The sequence below is a fragment of the Oncorhynchus gorbuscha genome, linkage group LG03 (assembly GCF_021184085.1).
Source record: "Oncorhynchus gorbuscha isolate QuinsamMale2020 ecotype Even-year linkage group LG03, OgorEven_v1.0, whole genome shotgun sequence".
Classification (NCBI taxonomy): domain Eukaryota; kingdom Metazoa; phylum Chordata; class Actinopteri; order Salmoniformes; family Salmonidae; genus Oncorhynchus; species Oncorhynchus gorbuscha.
Window position 1 is genome coordinate 82,737,012 of NC_060175.1, and position 16,663 is coordinate 82,753,674.

General features: G+C 42.1%; 2 protein-coding genes across 4 annotated transcripts in view; one reads left to right on the forward strand and one right to left on the reverse strand.

Annotated features, from left to right (window-relative positions):
* The window catches only part of LOC124032054 (protein kinase C and casein kinase substrate in neurons protein 1-like), a 53,334-nt gene extending 48,036 nt beyond the window's left edge, over positions 1 to 5,298 (forward strand). For all 3 annotated transcript variants that reach the window (XM_046344081.1, XM_046344083.1, XM_046344082.1), the window contains 2 exons: positions 1,485 to 1,717; positions 2,209 to 5,298. In XM_046344081.1, the coding sequence (XP_046200037.1) occupies positions 1,485 to 1,717; positions 2,209 to 2,318 (343 nt within the window). In that variant the 3' untranslated portion in view covers positions 2,319 to 5,298. The remainder of the gene's footprint in view (positions 1 to 1,484; positions 1,718 to 2,208) is intronic.
* A 90-nt stretch (positions 5,299 to 5,388) lies between these two features.
* LOC124032055 (SAM pointed domain-containing Ets transcription factor-like) lies at positions 5,389 to 15,428 on the reverse strand. Its single transcript, XM_046344084.1, has 5 exons — positions 14,653 to 15,428; positions 10,256 to 10,717; positions 7,338 to 7,535; positions 6,919 to 7,101; positions 5,389 to 6,681 (listed from the first exon to the last, which is right to left on the reverse strand). The coding sequence occupies exons 2-5, from the start codon at positions 10,692 to 10,694 to the stop codon at positions 6,503 to 6,505; spliced, it is 999 nt and encodes a 332-aa protein (XP_046200040.1). The 5' UTR covers positions 10,695 to 10,717; positions 14,653 to 15,428; the 3' UTR covers positions 5,389 to 6,502.
* Positions 15,429 to 16,663: the final 1,235 nt, after the last annotated feature.

The following is a 16,663-nucleotide window of genomic DNA, read 5'->3' on the forward strand; positions in this document are numbered from 1 at the left end:
ACTGCCACACACACCAGCTCCTGTCACACACCAGCTACCGCCACACACACCTGCTACTGCCACACACACTTGCTACTGCCACACACCTGCTACTGCCACACACCAGCTACTGCCACACACACCAGCTACTGCCACACACCAGCTACTGCCACACACACCAGCTACTGCCACACACACCTGCTACTGCCACACACACCTGCTACTGCCACACACACATGCTACTGCCACACACACATGCTACTGCCACACACACCAGCTACTGCCACACACACCAGCTACTGCCACACACACCAGCTACTGCCACACACACACCTGCTACTGCCACACACACCTGCTACTGCCACACACACCTGCTACAGCCACACACACCAGCTCCTGTCACACACCAGCTACCGCCACACACACCTGCTACTGCCACACACACCTGCTACTGCCACACACCTGCTACTGCCACACACACCTGCTACTGCCACACACACCTGCTACTGCCACATACTCCAGCTACCGCCACACACCAGCTCCTGTCACACACCAGCTACCGCCACACAAACCATCTTCCGCCACACACCAGCTACTGCCACACACACCAGCTACTGCCACACACTTGTTACTACCACACACCAACTACTGCCACACACACCTGCTACTGCCACACACTTGTTACTGCCACACACCAGCTACTGCCACACACCAGCTACTGCCACACACACCAGCTACTGCCACACACTTGTTACTGCCACACACCAGCTACTGCCACACACACCTGCTACTGCCACACACACCTGCTACTGCCACACACACCTGCTACTGCCACACACACCAGCTACTGCCACACACACCTGCTACTGCCACACACACCTGCTACTGCCACACACACCTGCTACTGCCACACACACCAGCTACTGCCACACACACCAGCTACCCCCACACACACCTGCCACTGCCACACACACCTGCTACTGCCACACACACCTGCTACTGCCACACACACCTGCTACTGCCACACACACCAGCTACTGCCACACACACCAGCTACTGCCACACACACCTGCCACTGCCACACACACCTGCTACTGCCACATACTCCAGCTACCGCCACACACCAGCTCCTGTCACACACCAGCTACCGCCACACAAACCATCTTCCGCCACACACCATCTTCCGCCACACACACCAGCTACTGCCACACACTTGTTACTGCCACACACCAGCTACTGCCACACACACCTGCTACTGCCACACACCAGCTACTGCAACGCCGGGACCTACCCTAGTCCAACTATTTAAACACCCTGGGATCTAACATGATGCCATGACTTTTTTTGCAGTCTCCATATAATTAACTGGATTGATGTTGATTATTTATGTATTTCATTCAGTCTGTTAATAACAGTTGCTCTAGTCTACGGTACAGCAATGTTTGTATTCTTGATAAATTTCCCCAGATCAAATCCCTGTATCTTCCCTAACTCTTCCATTGCAGTGTGAGCAGCTATGAAAAGAACCAGGCCTACTCCACTGAGTGGTCCGATGACGATGCACCTGCAGCCTACTCAGGCGGTGAGACCAACGGGGGTGGAAATGGAAACTCCTTCGAGGAAGACTCTGGCAGTGCAGGGAAAGGGGGTGCAGGGACCGGGACCGCATCCGGGGTCCGAGTGCGTGCTCTGTATGATTATGACGGACAGGAACAAGATGAACTCACCTTCAAAGCTGGTACACAACGACAACACTTCACCATCTTTGATGTCTCTTCATTATTGCTAGAATGCATTTGCAGCTAAAGCCTATTCTTGAGTCAAACAGTGTAAGACAAACTCTGTAATTGACACTATCAGTATCACATGGTGTATCATGGACAGGCTGGCTAGATAGGGGGTTGGAGATGAGGTCACATGAAATGTCCCGCTATCTCTTTTCATCCCATTTCGAAGCCCCACTATTCCTGGAGGAAGATAGTGGTGGTTTGTCAATAATGGCCATATTCCACTTCCTTCAATTACAGGCACCTGCTAGTTATTAGCAATTGTCTTCTAAATGTCCCTATGTTAGATGGTGTTAGTAGGGCCTTCATAACCACATGATGCACATCCTGCCTGATCTTTGCTAATAGTTACATGATAAAGGAAACGATGAAGGTGAACAGATGTACTATTGACCATAGAATGCATGTTGATTAAGGAGTAATGTACATATGTTCTTCACAGGTGATGAACTGACCAAGACTGAGGATGAAGATGACCAAGGCTGGTGTAGAGGTCGCCTGGATACAGGCCGAGAGGGACTGTACCCGGCCAATTACGTCGAGGAGATCTAATGACCCCAAAGGAGGAGGACATGCCATTGGAGGCAGCTCGGACTGTCTCATCCAATCGCACTGCACATAGCCAGAGACTTATGAGCAACACATCCCTTGCCCAACAGATGCGCAAATCAGAGTCTTGCCTAAATAAAATCTTAGTATATTAGTAGTATATTATATTATATTTATCCAGTATTTGGAGTGAGGAGGACATAAACACTAAAACAGGAGCAGCATTTACTCCAGAGTACACACACTCAAACATACTGTTAACATCAAGCCAATGCAGGGACACATTTGTGTGGCTGTGTTCAATATAAAGATCATGCGGATGATTCAACGTTTTTGCAGTATATTCTCCTATAACAGTGTGACGATAATGTAACCAATTATATTTACCTGCCGGTTTAACCAGAACAAGCTACTCGGCCTGCGTTGTGTATATATGACACCGTTTTGTGTAGCAGTTTCGATGCTGTGTGTTCAGTCCTCCTCCTTACATTGGGAATGCTGTGTAGTGTTAAAAGTACCACAAAATGTATCCTAGATTTGATTATTTTCTCTTTTGTGATTTGGTCTCATCCCTTTTACCAGTTGTGCAGTGGTACAGTATCTGTTGTCTCTGTTTCTCAATTGGTTTGCAATAGCAGCATGTGCTATGCAACGTGCATTCCCTTAACCTCCAAGCCATATTACGGCTACAAGATGCAACTAATTCCCTGATATGACCAATGCAGAGGACCAGAGTTCACCATTAGACACAGACACAGCATTGGAATAACACCATGAGCTTGTCTGCCTTCATCCCCGGAAGTGGAGAGGCTGGATAGCTGTTTTTCTCTCTCTTCCCCATCACCACCATTGAATCATAACGTCTCATTTCCATTTCATTGCGAGGTATTTGTAGAATATCTGTTCATTTGGATCTTTTGCTGTGTTCTATCTAGAATACCTGTGAGGGAACATTTTAGGGTCTGTAGGCAAGGTATTATCACCAGCTTACTTTGATTTAATCTGTCATGCTGACAAGAACGTTTTGGGCAATTTGATTGTTCAGGTGAAGTATTCAGGCATATTTAATGTGAATTTAGTTGTTTTCCTGCTGTAGGGGGAAAACAGCATGTAGGAAAAATGGCTTTGAACTATGTTACTGTTCGATGGTTGTCTCCTGGTAAAATAGGAACATCAATCTAGACGGTACCATGCTGCAGATCCTTGTCTTAAAATGGAAACGTGGACATGAATGTACTATTGTAGGGGCATGGAAGGAGACATGCTGTATTTAACTAGGCATGTTTTGTTCCATTGTCATAGAGAACGCCACCAGAAAAAAAAGTGGTTTTGAGCCCCTTTACCTACTTAGGCCAAAGAATGACCGAAATCCGAAAATGCATAAAACTCTCTCTATCCATGCAATAACTCACATAACCCTGTCAAGGATTTTCTTGTCAAGATGCAACTCATGCAACTAACTGCTTCCTGTCCTCTGAATATTTCTGTGTTCATTCAATAGGCGATCCACATGGGGGAAGACAAGAGCATTTTATATTTATTTTTTATTTCATCTTTATTTAACCAGGTAGGCCAGTTGCATACAACAGTGACCACAGTATATCAGAAATAATTTCTTTGTCTACAGTAATTAACTCTACTTTAGATTGCTCCCAGTAGTATACTTCACATACTCACACCTAATGCAGCCCCCGCTTTGAATACACATGTACTTTTACTGCTCTAATTACATTGGGAACCAGTTTAAAACAGCAATAAGGCACCTCTGGGGTTTGTGGTATATGGCCAATATACCACGGCTAAGGTCTGTATCCAGGCACTCCGAGTTGCCTCGTGCATAATAACAGCCCTTAGCCGTGGTATATTGGCCATATACCACACCTCCTCGTGCCTTATTGCTTAAATATACAGAAAACACTACAGTACTTGTTAAGAAATCAAACTTATCAGATGCTGTCCGATGCAAATATGGTTGCCAATGGTAAGCTGTTTAAATCAGACATGCAATGATGTTGTGAGAGCAGAATGCTCATGAACATGAGGTTATGCAGTAGGTCTCTCTTCAGGTTTGATGTCGTAGAACATTCTCTAACGACAGGATGTTTAGGTTGAGGCTTAAGAGGAGACTTCACCAGGTCTTGGTATCACTGTTGAGAGATCACATCACCAGCTCACAAGTAATGTGTATTAGTGTAAGCTGTCCAGCCTAGCAAAAATAATTCATATCATTGAGATATCCTATGTCCTTTACACACGCACGCACACACACACACACACACACACACACACACACACACACACACACACAGGAACACACACATCTCGGGTAGATATTTTGGGGTCAAACATCCTTATCATCATGAGTTGTGTAATTGTAAAGAAAAAAAAAGAAAAAAATGCAAGTGATCGAATACTAAGAAAAATGTAGTGTCATACATGTAAATGTGTTAACAGCAATGGAAAAGCATATTAAGTAATAGGTACCATATCGTATGAATTTCATTGCAATGGAATTGTCAATGTACCAGAGCGTGACGTTACCCCACGCTGTCAAATTTGTATATGATGATGTAATTTAAAGATTATATTCTATTGTAACTGTACAACTGTGTTGAGTTGGAAAGGAAACCTAACTACATTGAGGTAGTAAAAGTGTATATGTAAATGCTTTTTTATGTTGATTTCTCTCTTCCTTATGCACACAAGGGGGACACGGCTCATGTCGTGAAACCCCTGTATTAGCAGTGTATGTATGTTTCTAGTTAGTGATGTAATTGGATCTCCTAACTGGTGTAGTGCCTGTTCATTTTAATGTAACAAAAGGTTCATTTAAATATGCATAAAGATGATTATGATTATGATAATAATTATGATAGTAATGAAAATCCTGAATCAAAGTTGTTGTGATGGTGTCAATATTGCGATATTGGTTTGAAAGGGGAAAACAAGTTTGTTGAGAATACAAACAAAACGTTTTGTGTCATTTGTGTGTTTCTTGAATGGATTTTGACTGTACATTGGGATATGCTATGATTGTAGTCTCAGGGTGCTTGATGAGAAAGCAGAGAAAATACACATTATTGTGTCATTTTATTTTAGACACATTCAGTATGTAAACACATAGAAGGATATACCGTATGCTTTAGGTCATTATACCTAAATATTTGCAAACGACATCTTGCTCACACTCTCATTATAAATATTCAATATTATGTTCTAACATGTGGACAGTATTTATTCAGTCACTAATCTCTAGCCCTGTTTATACCTGCCGTTAACACGCGTCCTTCGTCATGATCTTGACTTGATCTTGCCTGTTTACACTTATAAGATTTGATCACAATGTTTCTTTTAATCGTCTTCACTTGTCTGAAAATGTGGGCACAATCAGAATGTGGACAAGATCAGGACAAAGGCAGCATGTTAGAACCAGGTATAAACAGGGCTTCTATCACTGGTTTTTGTCTCTACATATGGATTCTAGCACTTGAAATGTGGCAATGATATTGAAATGCTTCTATTACAGTAGTTTACTGTATTCACAAATTCCAATTAGGCTCGATTCTTCCGCCAGTGAACGGGCCCCGGAGTCAAATAATTTCTCTATACTTAAATGAAATGACCAACGTAAACATCAGATCTGTGTGATTAACTGCTGTGGTTACTTGTGACTCATGAAGAGCCCCATACATGAGAATACCACTACAGATCAGTAGTAAACACATTGGTGCACACATTCACCCGGCATGTAACAAAATGCCATGAACTGTACGAATGCTTTTATATCCGAGGGACATTGTGTAATGGTAATGAAAGAGGAACCACCTTAAAAAGTAAATACTGGTGGTTACAGTAATGTGAAGTCACAATCAGAGAAAAAAAGAATACAGACATATGGCTTTGACCTTTGTGAAAATGAAATATTGGACAATTAGTATTGAAAATATTTGAAATGTAAAACTTTGCATATCTAATGCAATGTGGCAATAAAAAAATAACAAAACCCCATATCCATTCAGTTTACCTAATAATATTGGAATTAGGCAGGAGTGCACAATGCAGGAAGCAGTCTATACATTTTGTTGCTGGAGCTAAAACAATCCTTTTGCCAAAACCTGTTTGGCTAGATAGTGGTCTCCAGTCATCATCAACACTAATCTTCTCTTCTGGCTGGCTGCCCCACAGCTTCATACAGGGTGGACAAACTGGTAGACCAGTCTCTGGGACACATCAGGCTTACGGATGATGCCCTTCTTGTAGTACTGTCGGATAGAGCGACTCAGCTTGTCATAGTTCATAGCTGGACGGTTCTTCCTGATGCCCCATAACCTGGACACATAAGCCGAGTCTTCTATTTTGAAGATTCCTGTTGATTATAAGAAAAACTACTTTTGAGAGATGGAACATTTCACCTTTTTCAGCAACCAATGCACAATAAGCCCCAATGTTGAATAATCCAAGTCAGCTCCCATGGCAAACTTTTCTCTCCCATATGGTGTACATTTTAGGACACCCTCAGCCTCAAACCTAGGAGGGTTGCCCTAAAATGTATGCCGTACACCCGCATGCACTCCACCCTTATGGCTTCTCCCTGCCCACTCACCTTTCTCCTTGTTGAGCCAGCGGATGCAGTGTCCGTAGTTGTGCGGCTTGAGGAGCAGCTCTCTAAGAAACTGCCACAGGTGGATGGGCTGGCCTGAGCAGGAGGAGTCTGCCTTTGGCCACGACTCCTCAGCACTATGTAACCTGTTATCTCCTGGTGTGCAGGGCTCCTTTATGCATGCAGCTGTGACAAAACAACATAGAACAGAATTACACATTTGTGATCTTGACACAAGAAAATACCTGAAAACTACAACACAATCTGTGTAGTGAATGAGCCAGGCATTCCTTCTGCTTGTGGCTATAAAACACGCAATACTTTTACAATGGAATGACCCACACCGAAGATGAAATACATGCCATGTTATATATACCACAGTACAAGTAAATGGACCCATTGAAGGTTGTCAGTTGTCCTACCTGATCTCCAGATGTCCAGGTGAGCGTACAGCAGGTCTCCACACTGCATTGAGCGCTGCCTAAAGTCCTCCTCTGTCATGGAGCACAGATCCTTTCCACTGAGCTCCTGGAACACCTTGCCCACCTGGGGTAGTCTGTACAGGTGCTCTGTCCACAGCAGCCACTTCTGGACGTTCCCACAATTCCACTCCATGGGGTCTGCACAGGAGATGAGTTGTTCATGATGGATCAATATAATGGTAAACATTTATCCACAGCAAGTTATATATACAGTTAAATACAATGGCACTGTTGGCACCAATGATGTATATAAACCCTGTATTGCTGATGCTATGTACTGCCCAGTGAGAGGCATTGAAGCCACCAGTCGTCCATATTGGCACTCCCCCGAAGGAACAGTCAGCTAAATGTTTCAAGGACAAAATAACATGTATTTAATTATTTTTGTTGTTGTAATGGGTACAGTAACATGTATATACAGTTGAAGTTGGAAGTTTACATACCTTACATACCTTAAATGGTGACCTTTAGCCAAATACATTGAAACTCATTTTTCACAATTCCTGACATTTAATCCTAGTAAAAATGCCCTATTTTAGGTCAGTTGGGATCACCACTTTATTTTAAGAATGTGAAATGTCAGAATAATAGTAGAGAGAATGATTTATTTCAGCTTTTATTTCTTTCATCACATTTCCAGTGGGTCAGAAGTTTGCATACACTCAATTAGTATTTGGTAGCATTGCCTTTAAATTGTTTAATTTGGGTCAAATGTTTTGGGAAGCCTTCCACAAGCTTCCCACAACAAGTTGGGTGAATTTTGGCCCATTCCTCCTGACAGAGCTGGTGTAACTGAGTCAGGTCTGTAGACCTCCTTGCTCGCACATGCTTTTTCAGTTGCGCCCAGAAATGTTTTATAGGATTGAGGTCAGGGCTTTGTGATGGCCACTCCAATATCTTGACTTTGTTGTCCTTAAGCCATTTTGCCACAACTTCAGAAGTATGCAGGGTGTCATTGTTCATTTGGAAGACCCATTTGCGACCAAGCTTTAACTTCCTGACTGATGTCTTGAGATGTTGCTTCAATATATCCACATACTTTTCCTTCCTCATGACGCCATCTATTTTGTGAAGTGCACCAGTCCCTCCTGCAGCAAAGCATCCCCACAACATGATGCTGCCACCTCCGTGCTTCACGGTTGGAATGGTGTTCTTCGGCTTGCAAGCATCCTCCCTTTTTCCTCCAAACATACTGATGGTCATTATGTCCAAACAGTTATATTTCTGTTTCATCAGACCAGAAGACCTTTCTCCAAAAAGTACGATCTTTGTCTCCATGTGCAGTTGCAAACAGTAGTCTGGCTTTTTTATGGTGGTTTTGGAGCACTGGCTTCTTCCTTGCTGAGCGAGCTTTCAGGTTATGTCGATATAGGACTGGTTTTACTGTGGATATAAATACTTTTGTAGCTATTTCATCCAGCATCTTCACAAGGTCCTTTGCTGTTGTTCTGGGATTGATTTGCACTTTTCGCACCAAAGTACGTTCATCTTTAGGAGACAGAATGCGTCTCCTTCCTGAGCAGTATGACTGCTGCGTGGTCCCATGGTGTTTATACTTGCGTAGTATTGTTTGTACAGATGAACGTTGTACCTTCAGGTGTTTGGAAATTGCTCCCAAGGATGAACCAGACTTGTGGAGGTCTACCATTTTTTTCTGAGGTTTTGGCTGAAGCCAAACCTTGACCCAGAAAATATTTTTTTAAACTATCGGCCTATATCGAATCTTCCATTCCTCTCAAAAATTTTAGAAAAGGCTGTTGCGCAGCAACTTACTGCCTTCCTGAAGTCAAACAATGTGTACGAAATGCTTCAGTCTGGTTTTAGACCCCAGCATAGCACCGAGACTGCACTTGTGAAGGTGGTAAATGACCTTTTAATGGCATCAGACCGAGGCTTTACATCTGTCCTCGTGCTCCTAGACCTTAGTGCTGCTTTTGATACCATCGATCACCACATTCTTTTGGAGAGATTGGAAACCCAAATTGGTCTACACGGACAAGTTCTGGCCTGGTTTAGATCTTATCTGTCGGAAAGATTGCAGTTTGTCTCTGTGAATGGTTTAAATTAAATGTATGCATTAATAAGGTGTCTGTCATCGAATAAATGTGGGAAAAACAAATGTAAGCATGAACAAATGCTTTTCTATAGCTTAAAAATGGTGGGGGAGTGTCAAGATGGAGTCAGCACCCCGTCAGTCATCTAGTCTATATATAAATCACTGGTTGGCACTCATGCAAATGCATAGGTTACCTATTCAAATGTGAGCTAGTACATCTTTAAGGAGCCTTTGAGGAGAAGGAGATGAGGTGTGTGTGCATTGTACTGTACGCAATTTCTGAACTCATATTTGTGTTGCTTTATGACAAGTACCGAGTTGGTGAGTGTGTGAAATGATGAATTGTCAACAGAGCCATTTGCACAGGGCGGGGAGGCCCTAGACACTTCCTTTCATTGGGTTTAGCCTATCGTCAGTAGCATTGCCATAAAGTCGGAGTGTCGCATAAAGAAAGACCAACCTAAATGGTGACCTTCACTGTTTAGTTTGCTTTGCTGTAAGTAAGATCCAACAGTGCATGAGGAGGTACTTCAACTGTTAAAGTAGTGCATGAAAGGTGCTCTTTTCTCTGTGCTCTTTAATCCTTATCCTCAGCCAATCTACTGACAGTGACAGGTCACATGCTCAACTGTAGTGAACATAATAGACCCTGAGACTGATAGAGGCATGAGGTCTATACCTTTCGGAGAACTTAACATATGAAACGGTAGCACAGTTTATAGCACAGGATAAGGTGGTAATAACATGGTGTTGTATCAAATTATAGGCAAACAATAGCTTGGTAATTTAACAGTTTTCCTACCTGGAGTAATGTTGAGCAGTATGCAGGCAGTCTCTATGTCCTTCAGTACCTCTCCCAACACCATGCTCTGAACCTGCTCCAGACAGCGTTCCTCAACCTGTCCCTCTAGCCCAGAGGGGAGCCCCAGGCCCTGGCTGTTGATGACAGGGCACTGCTCCAGGGCCTTACAGGGGAGCACAGGGGGCGCTGCGTCAGACTTCTTCAACAGCCACGAGCTGTTTTCAGTGAGGAGCATGTCGAAGCAGGGCAGGAAGACCCCTTGCAGACTGCGTTCAGGAGCGGTGTGTTTAGGCACACTTATCAGTCCCCGGGGCGGCTTGGTGTCCTCCTCCTCCTCCTCCCAGGCCCTTAGGGCAGACCCACTGTGGGAGTAGTCACTGAAACTCATCAGGGGAAGGGGCACTGTGCTCCCCACGTGGTCACAGCCTGGACTCCCCATAGCTTCAACAGTGCTGGAGAAAACTAAGGAAGACTTTCATCAGTCATGTTGTATAAAGGGATTTCTACTGGATACACCTAAATATAATTTCGATATCTCATGAGGCTCAATTGGAAACAATAGCGAACTCAATGGCAAACTGTTAATATATTGACATAGTAAATGAGATGAGTAAGAACAAACGTTTTTTTAAATAATATCTGATGAAGAACAGAAACTGTCATCCATGAGTGACACTTTCTATTTACACTTTTTTAGTCACTTTGTTTGACTGTTTTATCTTCCTTAAATTGACATGGAATTCCTTTCTCTCAGACAGTACTGTCTTTATGCTGCATTGAAACCAAGACCAAATGCCCAAATATTTAAACAGTAGTAATCCTAAAGCAAATATGACATTTCATACATTTTCTTTGGTCTGTTGGTACTTTCTTCAAAATGTTGAATTAAACAATCTCTTTTCATAAAAACAACAGTTCATTATGTAGAGTAGCACATTTGAGTATGGTGTGTAAGAATCTTGAATGCCTGACTTTTTGTGATGTAATTAGTAACCCTATAGGATGAAACCCTGCAGGTGAAACATGACAGTTCAGTTGGATACCAGAGTGACAGTTAGTTCAGTGAGAACAGAATTCTATGGGGTGGGGGGGGGGGGCACTGACTCTCTTATCTTACCCTGAGGTAACAGACATTGTAATGTCAAGTAATAATGTCATACAATACTGTATCAATGACAGCAGAATCAGTACTTATTAACTAAGGTCTTAGGCCTAGGAAGTTTGGCTGGTTGCTCATGTGCTGGTGGACACTGACAGGGTTAAGTTTTTCAGGCACCAAGATTGATTTGAGCTTAATAGTAAAAAAGAAAGTCCTTGCCGTCATGGCATATTCAATAAAAGGTGGATAATGAATAACCCAGCCCATATCCATGGTGTGACCGCAACAGCTCATAATGCTGCCCTGTCCATGCTCACTTAGCGGGAGGGATTACACTGCTGAGAAGTGCTGTGCCTCTGGGCACTAAAACCAGAATGCACCATCCTTATGTATGACTTATGCTGCAGCTTGTACTGTTGCCATTGACACTAAGGTGTACAAACGACAGTATAGCACAGCTGTTTGAGCCTAGGAGCTTTTCCTCCCAAAATGACTAGAGTTGAGAGAGATTATCATGGAAGAGATATTTACCCCTAGGTGTGTGTTTTCAGGTGCTTTTGTCTTTGGGTGATGGACTAGGCACGCAAGACCATGACACGTTTTCACGCCAATTATCTTAGCAAATCCATATCACATCATATAACATTTTACTGCTGACTGACATGGCTTGTTAAAATGCCTATCCTTCCAGATATCACATGGGAAAGACGTTTAGGTTTTTACAGTGGTGGAAAAAGTAACCACTTGTCATACTTGAGTTAAAGTAAAGATACCTTCATAGAAAATGTCACCCAGTAAAATACTACAAGAGTAAAAGTCTAAAATGATTTGGTTTTTAAAAAAATACTTAAGTATCAAAAGTAAATGTAATTGCTAAATCATAAGTAAAAGTATAAATAATTTCTAATTCCTAATACTAAGCAAACCAGACTGCACAATATTTGAGCTTTTTTATATATATATTTACCGATAGCCAGGGGCACACTCCAACACTCAGACATCATTTAAAAACAAAGCGTTTGTGTTTAGTGATTCCGGCAGATTAAAGGCAGTTGGGATGACCAGGGATGTTCTCTTGATAAGTGCGTGAATTGGACCATTTTCCTGTCCTGCTAAGCATTCAAAATGTAACGAGTACTTTTGGGTGTCAGGGAAAATGTATGGGGTAAAAATACATAATTTTCTTTGGGAATGTAGTGGGGTTAAAGTAAAAGTTGTCAAAAATATAAATAGTAAAGAAAAGTACACATACCCCAAAAACTACTTAAGTATTTTTACACCGCTGGGTTTTATTACTCTTTAGTGCTTGAGGGGTTTGGTCAGATCATATGGCTTATCGTGTCCTCTGTAGCTCAGTTGGTAGAGCATGGCGCTTGTAACGCCAGGGTAGTGGGTTCAATCCCCGGGACCACCCATAAGTAGAATGTATGCACACATGACTGTAAGATAAAAGTTAAATTATATTATTATATATTATTATATTATAACATAATCGGTGAGTTATTACAGGGAAGTTAATTGACTAAATACTGTAAAATAGGGGCCTTTCATCTTCAATGGAAATGAAATAGCTCATTAGAATGAATACATCTCAATTGATTCTCCAAACTATTAAAACATTCATGATTTTTACATGGTGTTATACTCAAAGAATACTTTCCCTTTATTGAAGTGTCTTACAGTCATGCTCCATTTCTATGTTTTCCTTTGTGGGTATGTGTGCATGCACGTGTGACTATTATACTACACCTAAAAGAAATACTGCTTTAGACTAATCTTGTTGTTTTGGAAAAGGAGGGAAGCGCCCTCTACCAAATTATGGCTCAGTGAATTGGCAAACACTGTACACTTAGAAAGAATTAGATATATTCTGAACAATAAATTATCAACATTTGATAAAATCTGGCAGCCTTTCCTCTCCTACTTGGACGAGTCGGCGCTGTGAATTTGTACTTATTAACGCACTCTCAATGGTAAATTTTTTATCTACCTTTGGGCAGCGTGTGCTGGCCCTACCACCCGAGCAGTTGGGAGGGGGGGGGGGGAATAGGGGATGGGGGATAGGGGGGACATCTTCCCTCTTTCTTTCTACGTGTCCTTGTTTTGTATGTCGTGTTCTGTATTATTTGTTCTGCACCCAGAACTCTGGGTCTTGTTGTTCCTGTATGCTCTTTTATGTTTAGATAAGAATTGTATACCTGTCATGTATACCTATACACCATTCTTGTGTGTGTTTAATAAAAAATATTTGAAACAAAGAAATACTGCTTTAGAACAAAGCACTGGCTCCAAAAATATACCTTGCTAGATAACAATGGTAAACTGATATCAGAGGAATTCAGTCGATATGAAGATATTTGATCATGTATTACTCATTGCATTCTCCCACACATTAATCAAAGGGAGGGCTACTTTAAAATGAGCACATATTTCTTTATCTAGCTACTTTACCAACATTTAAAAAAAAAATCTGAGTGTGTTTGTATTGTTCTAAACTTTCAATCAGAATTCAGGCACACATTATCATTAGCAGAGAGTGGTTAAACTCTCATTACAACCTGTTGAACTGGTTTTGTTCCCCTTGGGGTATTGTTAATAAAAAAAATGAAAAACATTGCTAGTGAGTGATTACTAACAAGCAGGTTTGTGCACTTTCCATGGATGCAAGAAAATATCAGGAAATGTCAGTGCATCAAAAGGAAAGAAAAATCACCTGCACTTTATATCTGAGGGGCATGAAAATGCCACAAAAAAGAGAATCACCTCTGATATTGCGAGTAAAAACAAGGGAACTTGTAAATGCTCAAAAACTGAAAAAGGGAATATAAACTTAGTGTTTCCTTCAAACATGCATCATCAGTGTCTTGAACTGTGAACCCTTCTGTAAAGAATGGCCTGGTACTGTAGCTACAACACCAATTGTCCACTGCTACAGTTTCAGTCCCTGGCTGAAACATCCTATCAAACTGGTTTCATAGTTTGCTATCCTCATGAATATAACTCATTTTAAATCACACTGATCAAAACCACCACCTCTACATCCTTACATAGTTCAAGCAAGTCTACCACTTCATCATTAAAAATCCACCTAGTGGTTAGAGCGTTGGGCCAGTAACTGAAAGGTTGCTGGATCGAATCACAGAGCTGAAAAGGTACAAATCTGTCGTTCTGCCCCTGAACAAGGTTGGTAGGCTGTCATTGTAAACAATAATTTGTTCTTAACTGACTTGCTAGTTAAATAAAAAAATTACAAAATTATAAACATCTCTCCCAAGCCCAGGTGTGCCCGTAGACTTACCTGGTCAGAGGTGTAGGCTGCTGATGCTGTCTGAGCTGATAGACTGTCACTCTGGATATCTGTCTTTGAGTCAGTCAAAGGACTGTCTTCTTGTCAAAGTGCGGAAGAGTTCCACAGTGAGTCACAGTACAGATACCGGTTAGTCAGAAGCCCAAGTCCCAAGCTCCTCTGGTGGTGGATGAGTCTATGTAGGCTTTACCTCAGTGGTCCTCTCTGGTTGGCTGTTGCAGTCGTCAGGTTGTAACAGATGAAGGTGGCCCTCAGGTCATGAGGCAGTGATGTGTCAAAGAGAGGGTCATTAGGATGCCTGGAGCCGTGTCTCAAACACTTTCAGGTGGTCGAAGCTCTGTCTGATGCTCTGACAGTTGTGAGGGAGTCCTCAGCTGGCTTGATTGGTTGAGTGTAAGGCGAGGTTATTGGTCATTGCCGGCCAGCCTTATCTGTAATAAAGTTCTCACAATACTGACAAATTCATGCCAGAGCAGGGTGTGTGCCCAAGCAAGCGTGCGCATAGGAATACTTGCTTCAATGTGACTTCAAGTCATATTTATAAGGTGCCATTTTACCCTATGTAAACAGTATGAATAATGTAGTTCTGCCTAGCCACAGGTGAATGAGCAACTCTGTGATGACATCTGTAGCTTCCCTCCCCTCTTAAGAAGAGTGGCAGTTAACTCTTTGCTGTCAGCCATGCCTTCTCATAGGGAAAGGACGAGTTTTCTAAAAGTGTTCCCTTCAGTATTTGTTATAATCTATACAATGTTTGTGATTTGTGAATAAGAAAACATTCCATTGGCCTGAGGGGATTTTTCAAAGAATTCTCATCACTTAAAAATGGGCATAATGAATCAGGCTGCATTGTCTTTATAAGAGGCAACAAATTTGTCTACCAAATGGGCAAATGAGCAATTACAATATTACAATATGCAGTGATTTTTGACATGCTTTCTACTTTTTGCCATTTTAGGTGAAGTTAAGAAAAAAGTGAAGAAAGTCACAAACTCTCTACATATACCGTATATTGCTCTCCTTTAAATATTTTGGAGTATAAAGCCAATAGAGCATGGGTGTCAAACTCATTCCACCGGGGTCGAATGTCTGCAGGTTTTTGTTTTTTCCTTTCAATTAAGACCTAGACAGCCAGGTGAGGGGTGTCTTTACTAATTAGTGACCTTAATTCATCAATCAAGTACAAGGGTGGAGCGAAAAACCACAGACACTCGGCTCTTCGCGGAATGAGTTTGACACGTGCTATAGAGTGTGCTTTGTTTTTTTTTCTTCAAAATAACCGTCCTTACCAGCACAAATTACCATAGTAATTTACACCACATAAATATTTGTCTTTTTCCTGGATATAGTATTACCCAGCCTATTCAACGGTGCCATATCAGGTGTGATGAGGCAGCAGGAGGCGAGCCATGATCTGCAAGAGAACAGAACCACACCTGGAGGTTCTTTGGATTGCTACAGTGTTATCGTATTCATACAGTATGTCTGTATATCACTGTTTGCACAGAAAAAGCAGCTTACAAACTACATCTCAGACACACCCGTGAAAACACACATTCACACCCACACACGCCAGAGGAGGCTGGTGGGAGTAACTATAGGATTGCGGGCTTATTGTGACGGAATGGAATAAATGGAACGGTATCAAACACATCAAACATATGGAAACCATGTTTGTTTAACCCTAACCCCTTCACTTTTTCCAAATGTTGTTACATTACTGTTACGTCTGGCGTTAGATGAATGAGACCAAAGCACAGCCTGGAAAGTGTTCATGATTTTTAATACTGAACTCTGACAAAACAACAAAATACAAAAACCGAATGTAAAGTTCTGCAAGGCTAGACAGCAACTATGCAAAAACAAGGTCCCACAATCTAAGGTGGGAAAAAGGGCTGCCTAAGTATGATCCCCAATCAGAGACAATGATAGACAGCTGCCTCTGATTGGGAACCATACCCGGCCAACAAAGAAATAGAAAAACTAGAATGCCCACCCAAGT

Excerpts from the sequence above, each read along its gene's own strand:
- LOC124032055 (XM_046344084.1), bottom strand. The coding sequence starts at position 10,694 with ATGGGGAGTCCAGGCTGTGACCACGTGGGGAGCACAGTGCCCCTTCCC. Across the intron at positions 7,102-7,337 it reads CCTGGACATCTGGAGATCAG|CTGCATGCATAAAGGAGCCC; the intron begins GTAGGACAACTG and ends GTTTTGTCACAG. Across the intron at positions 6,682-6,918 it reads CTGGCTCAACAAGGAGAAAG|GAATCTTCAAAATAGAAGAC; the intron begins GTGAGTGGGCAG and ends TATAATCAACAG.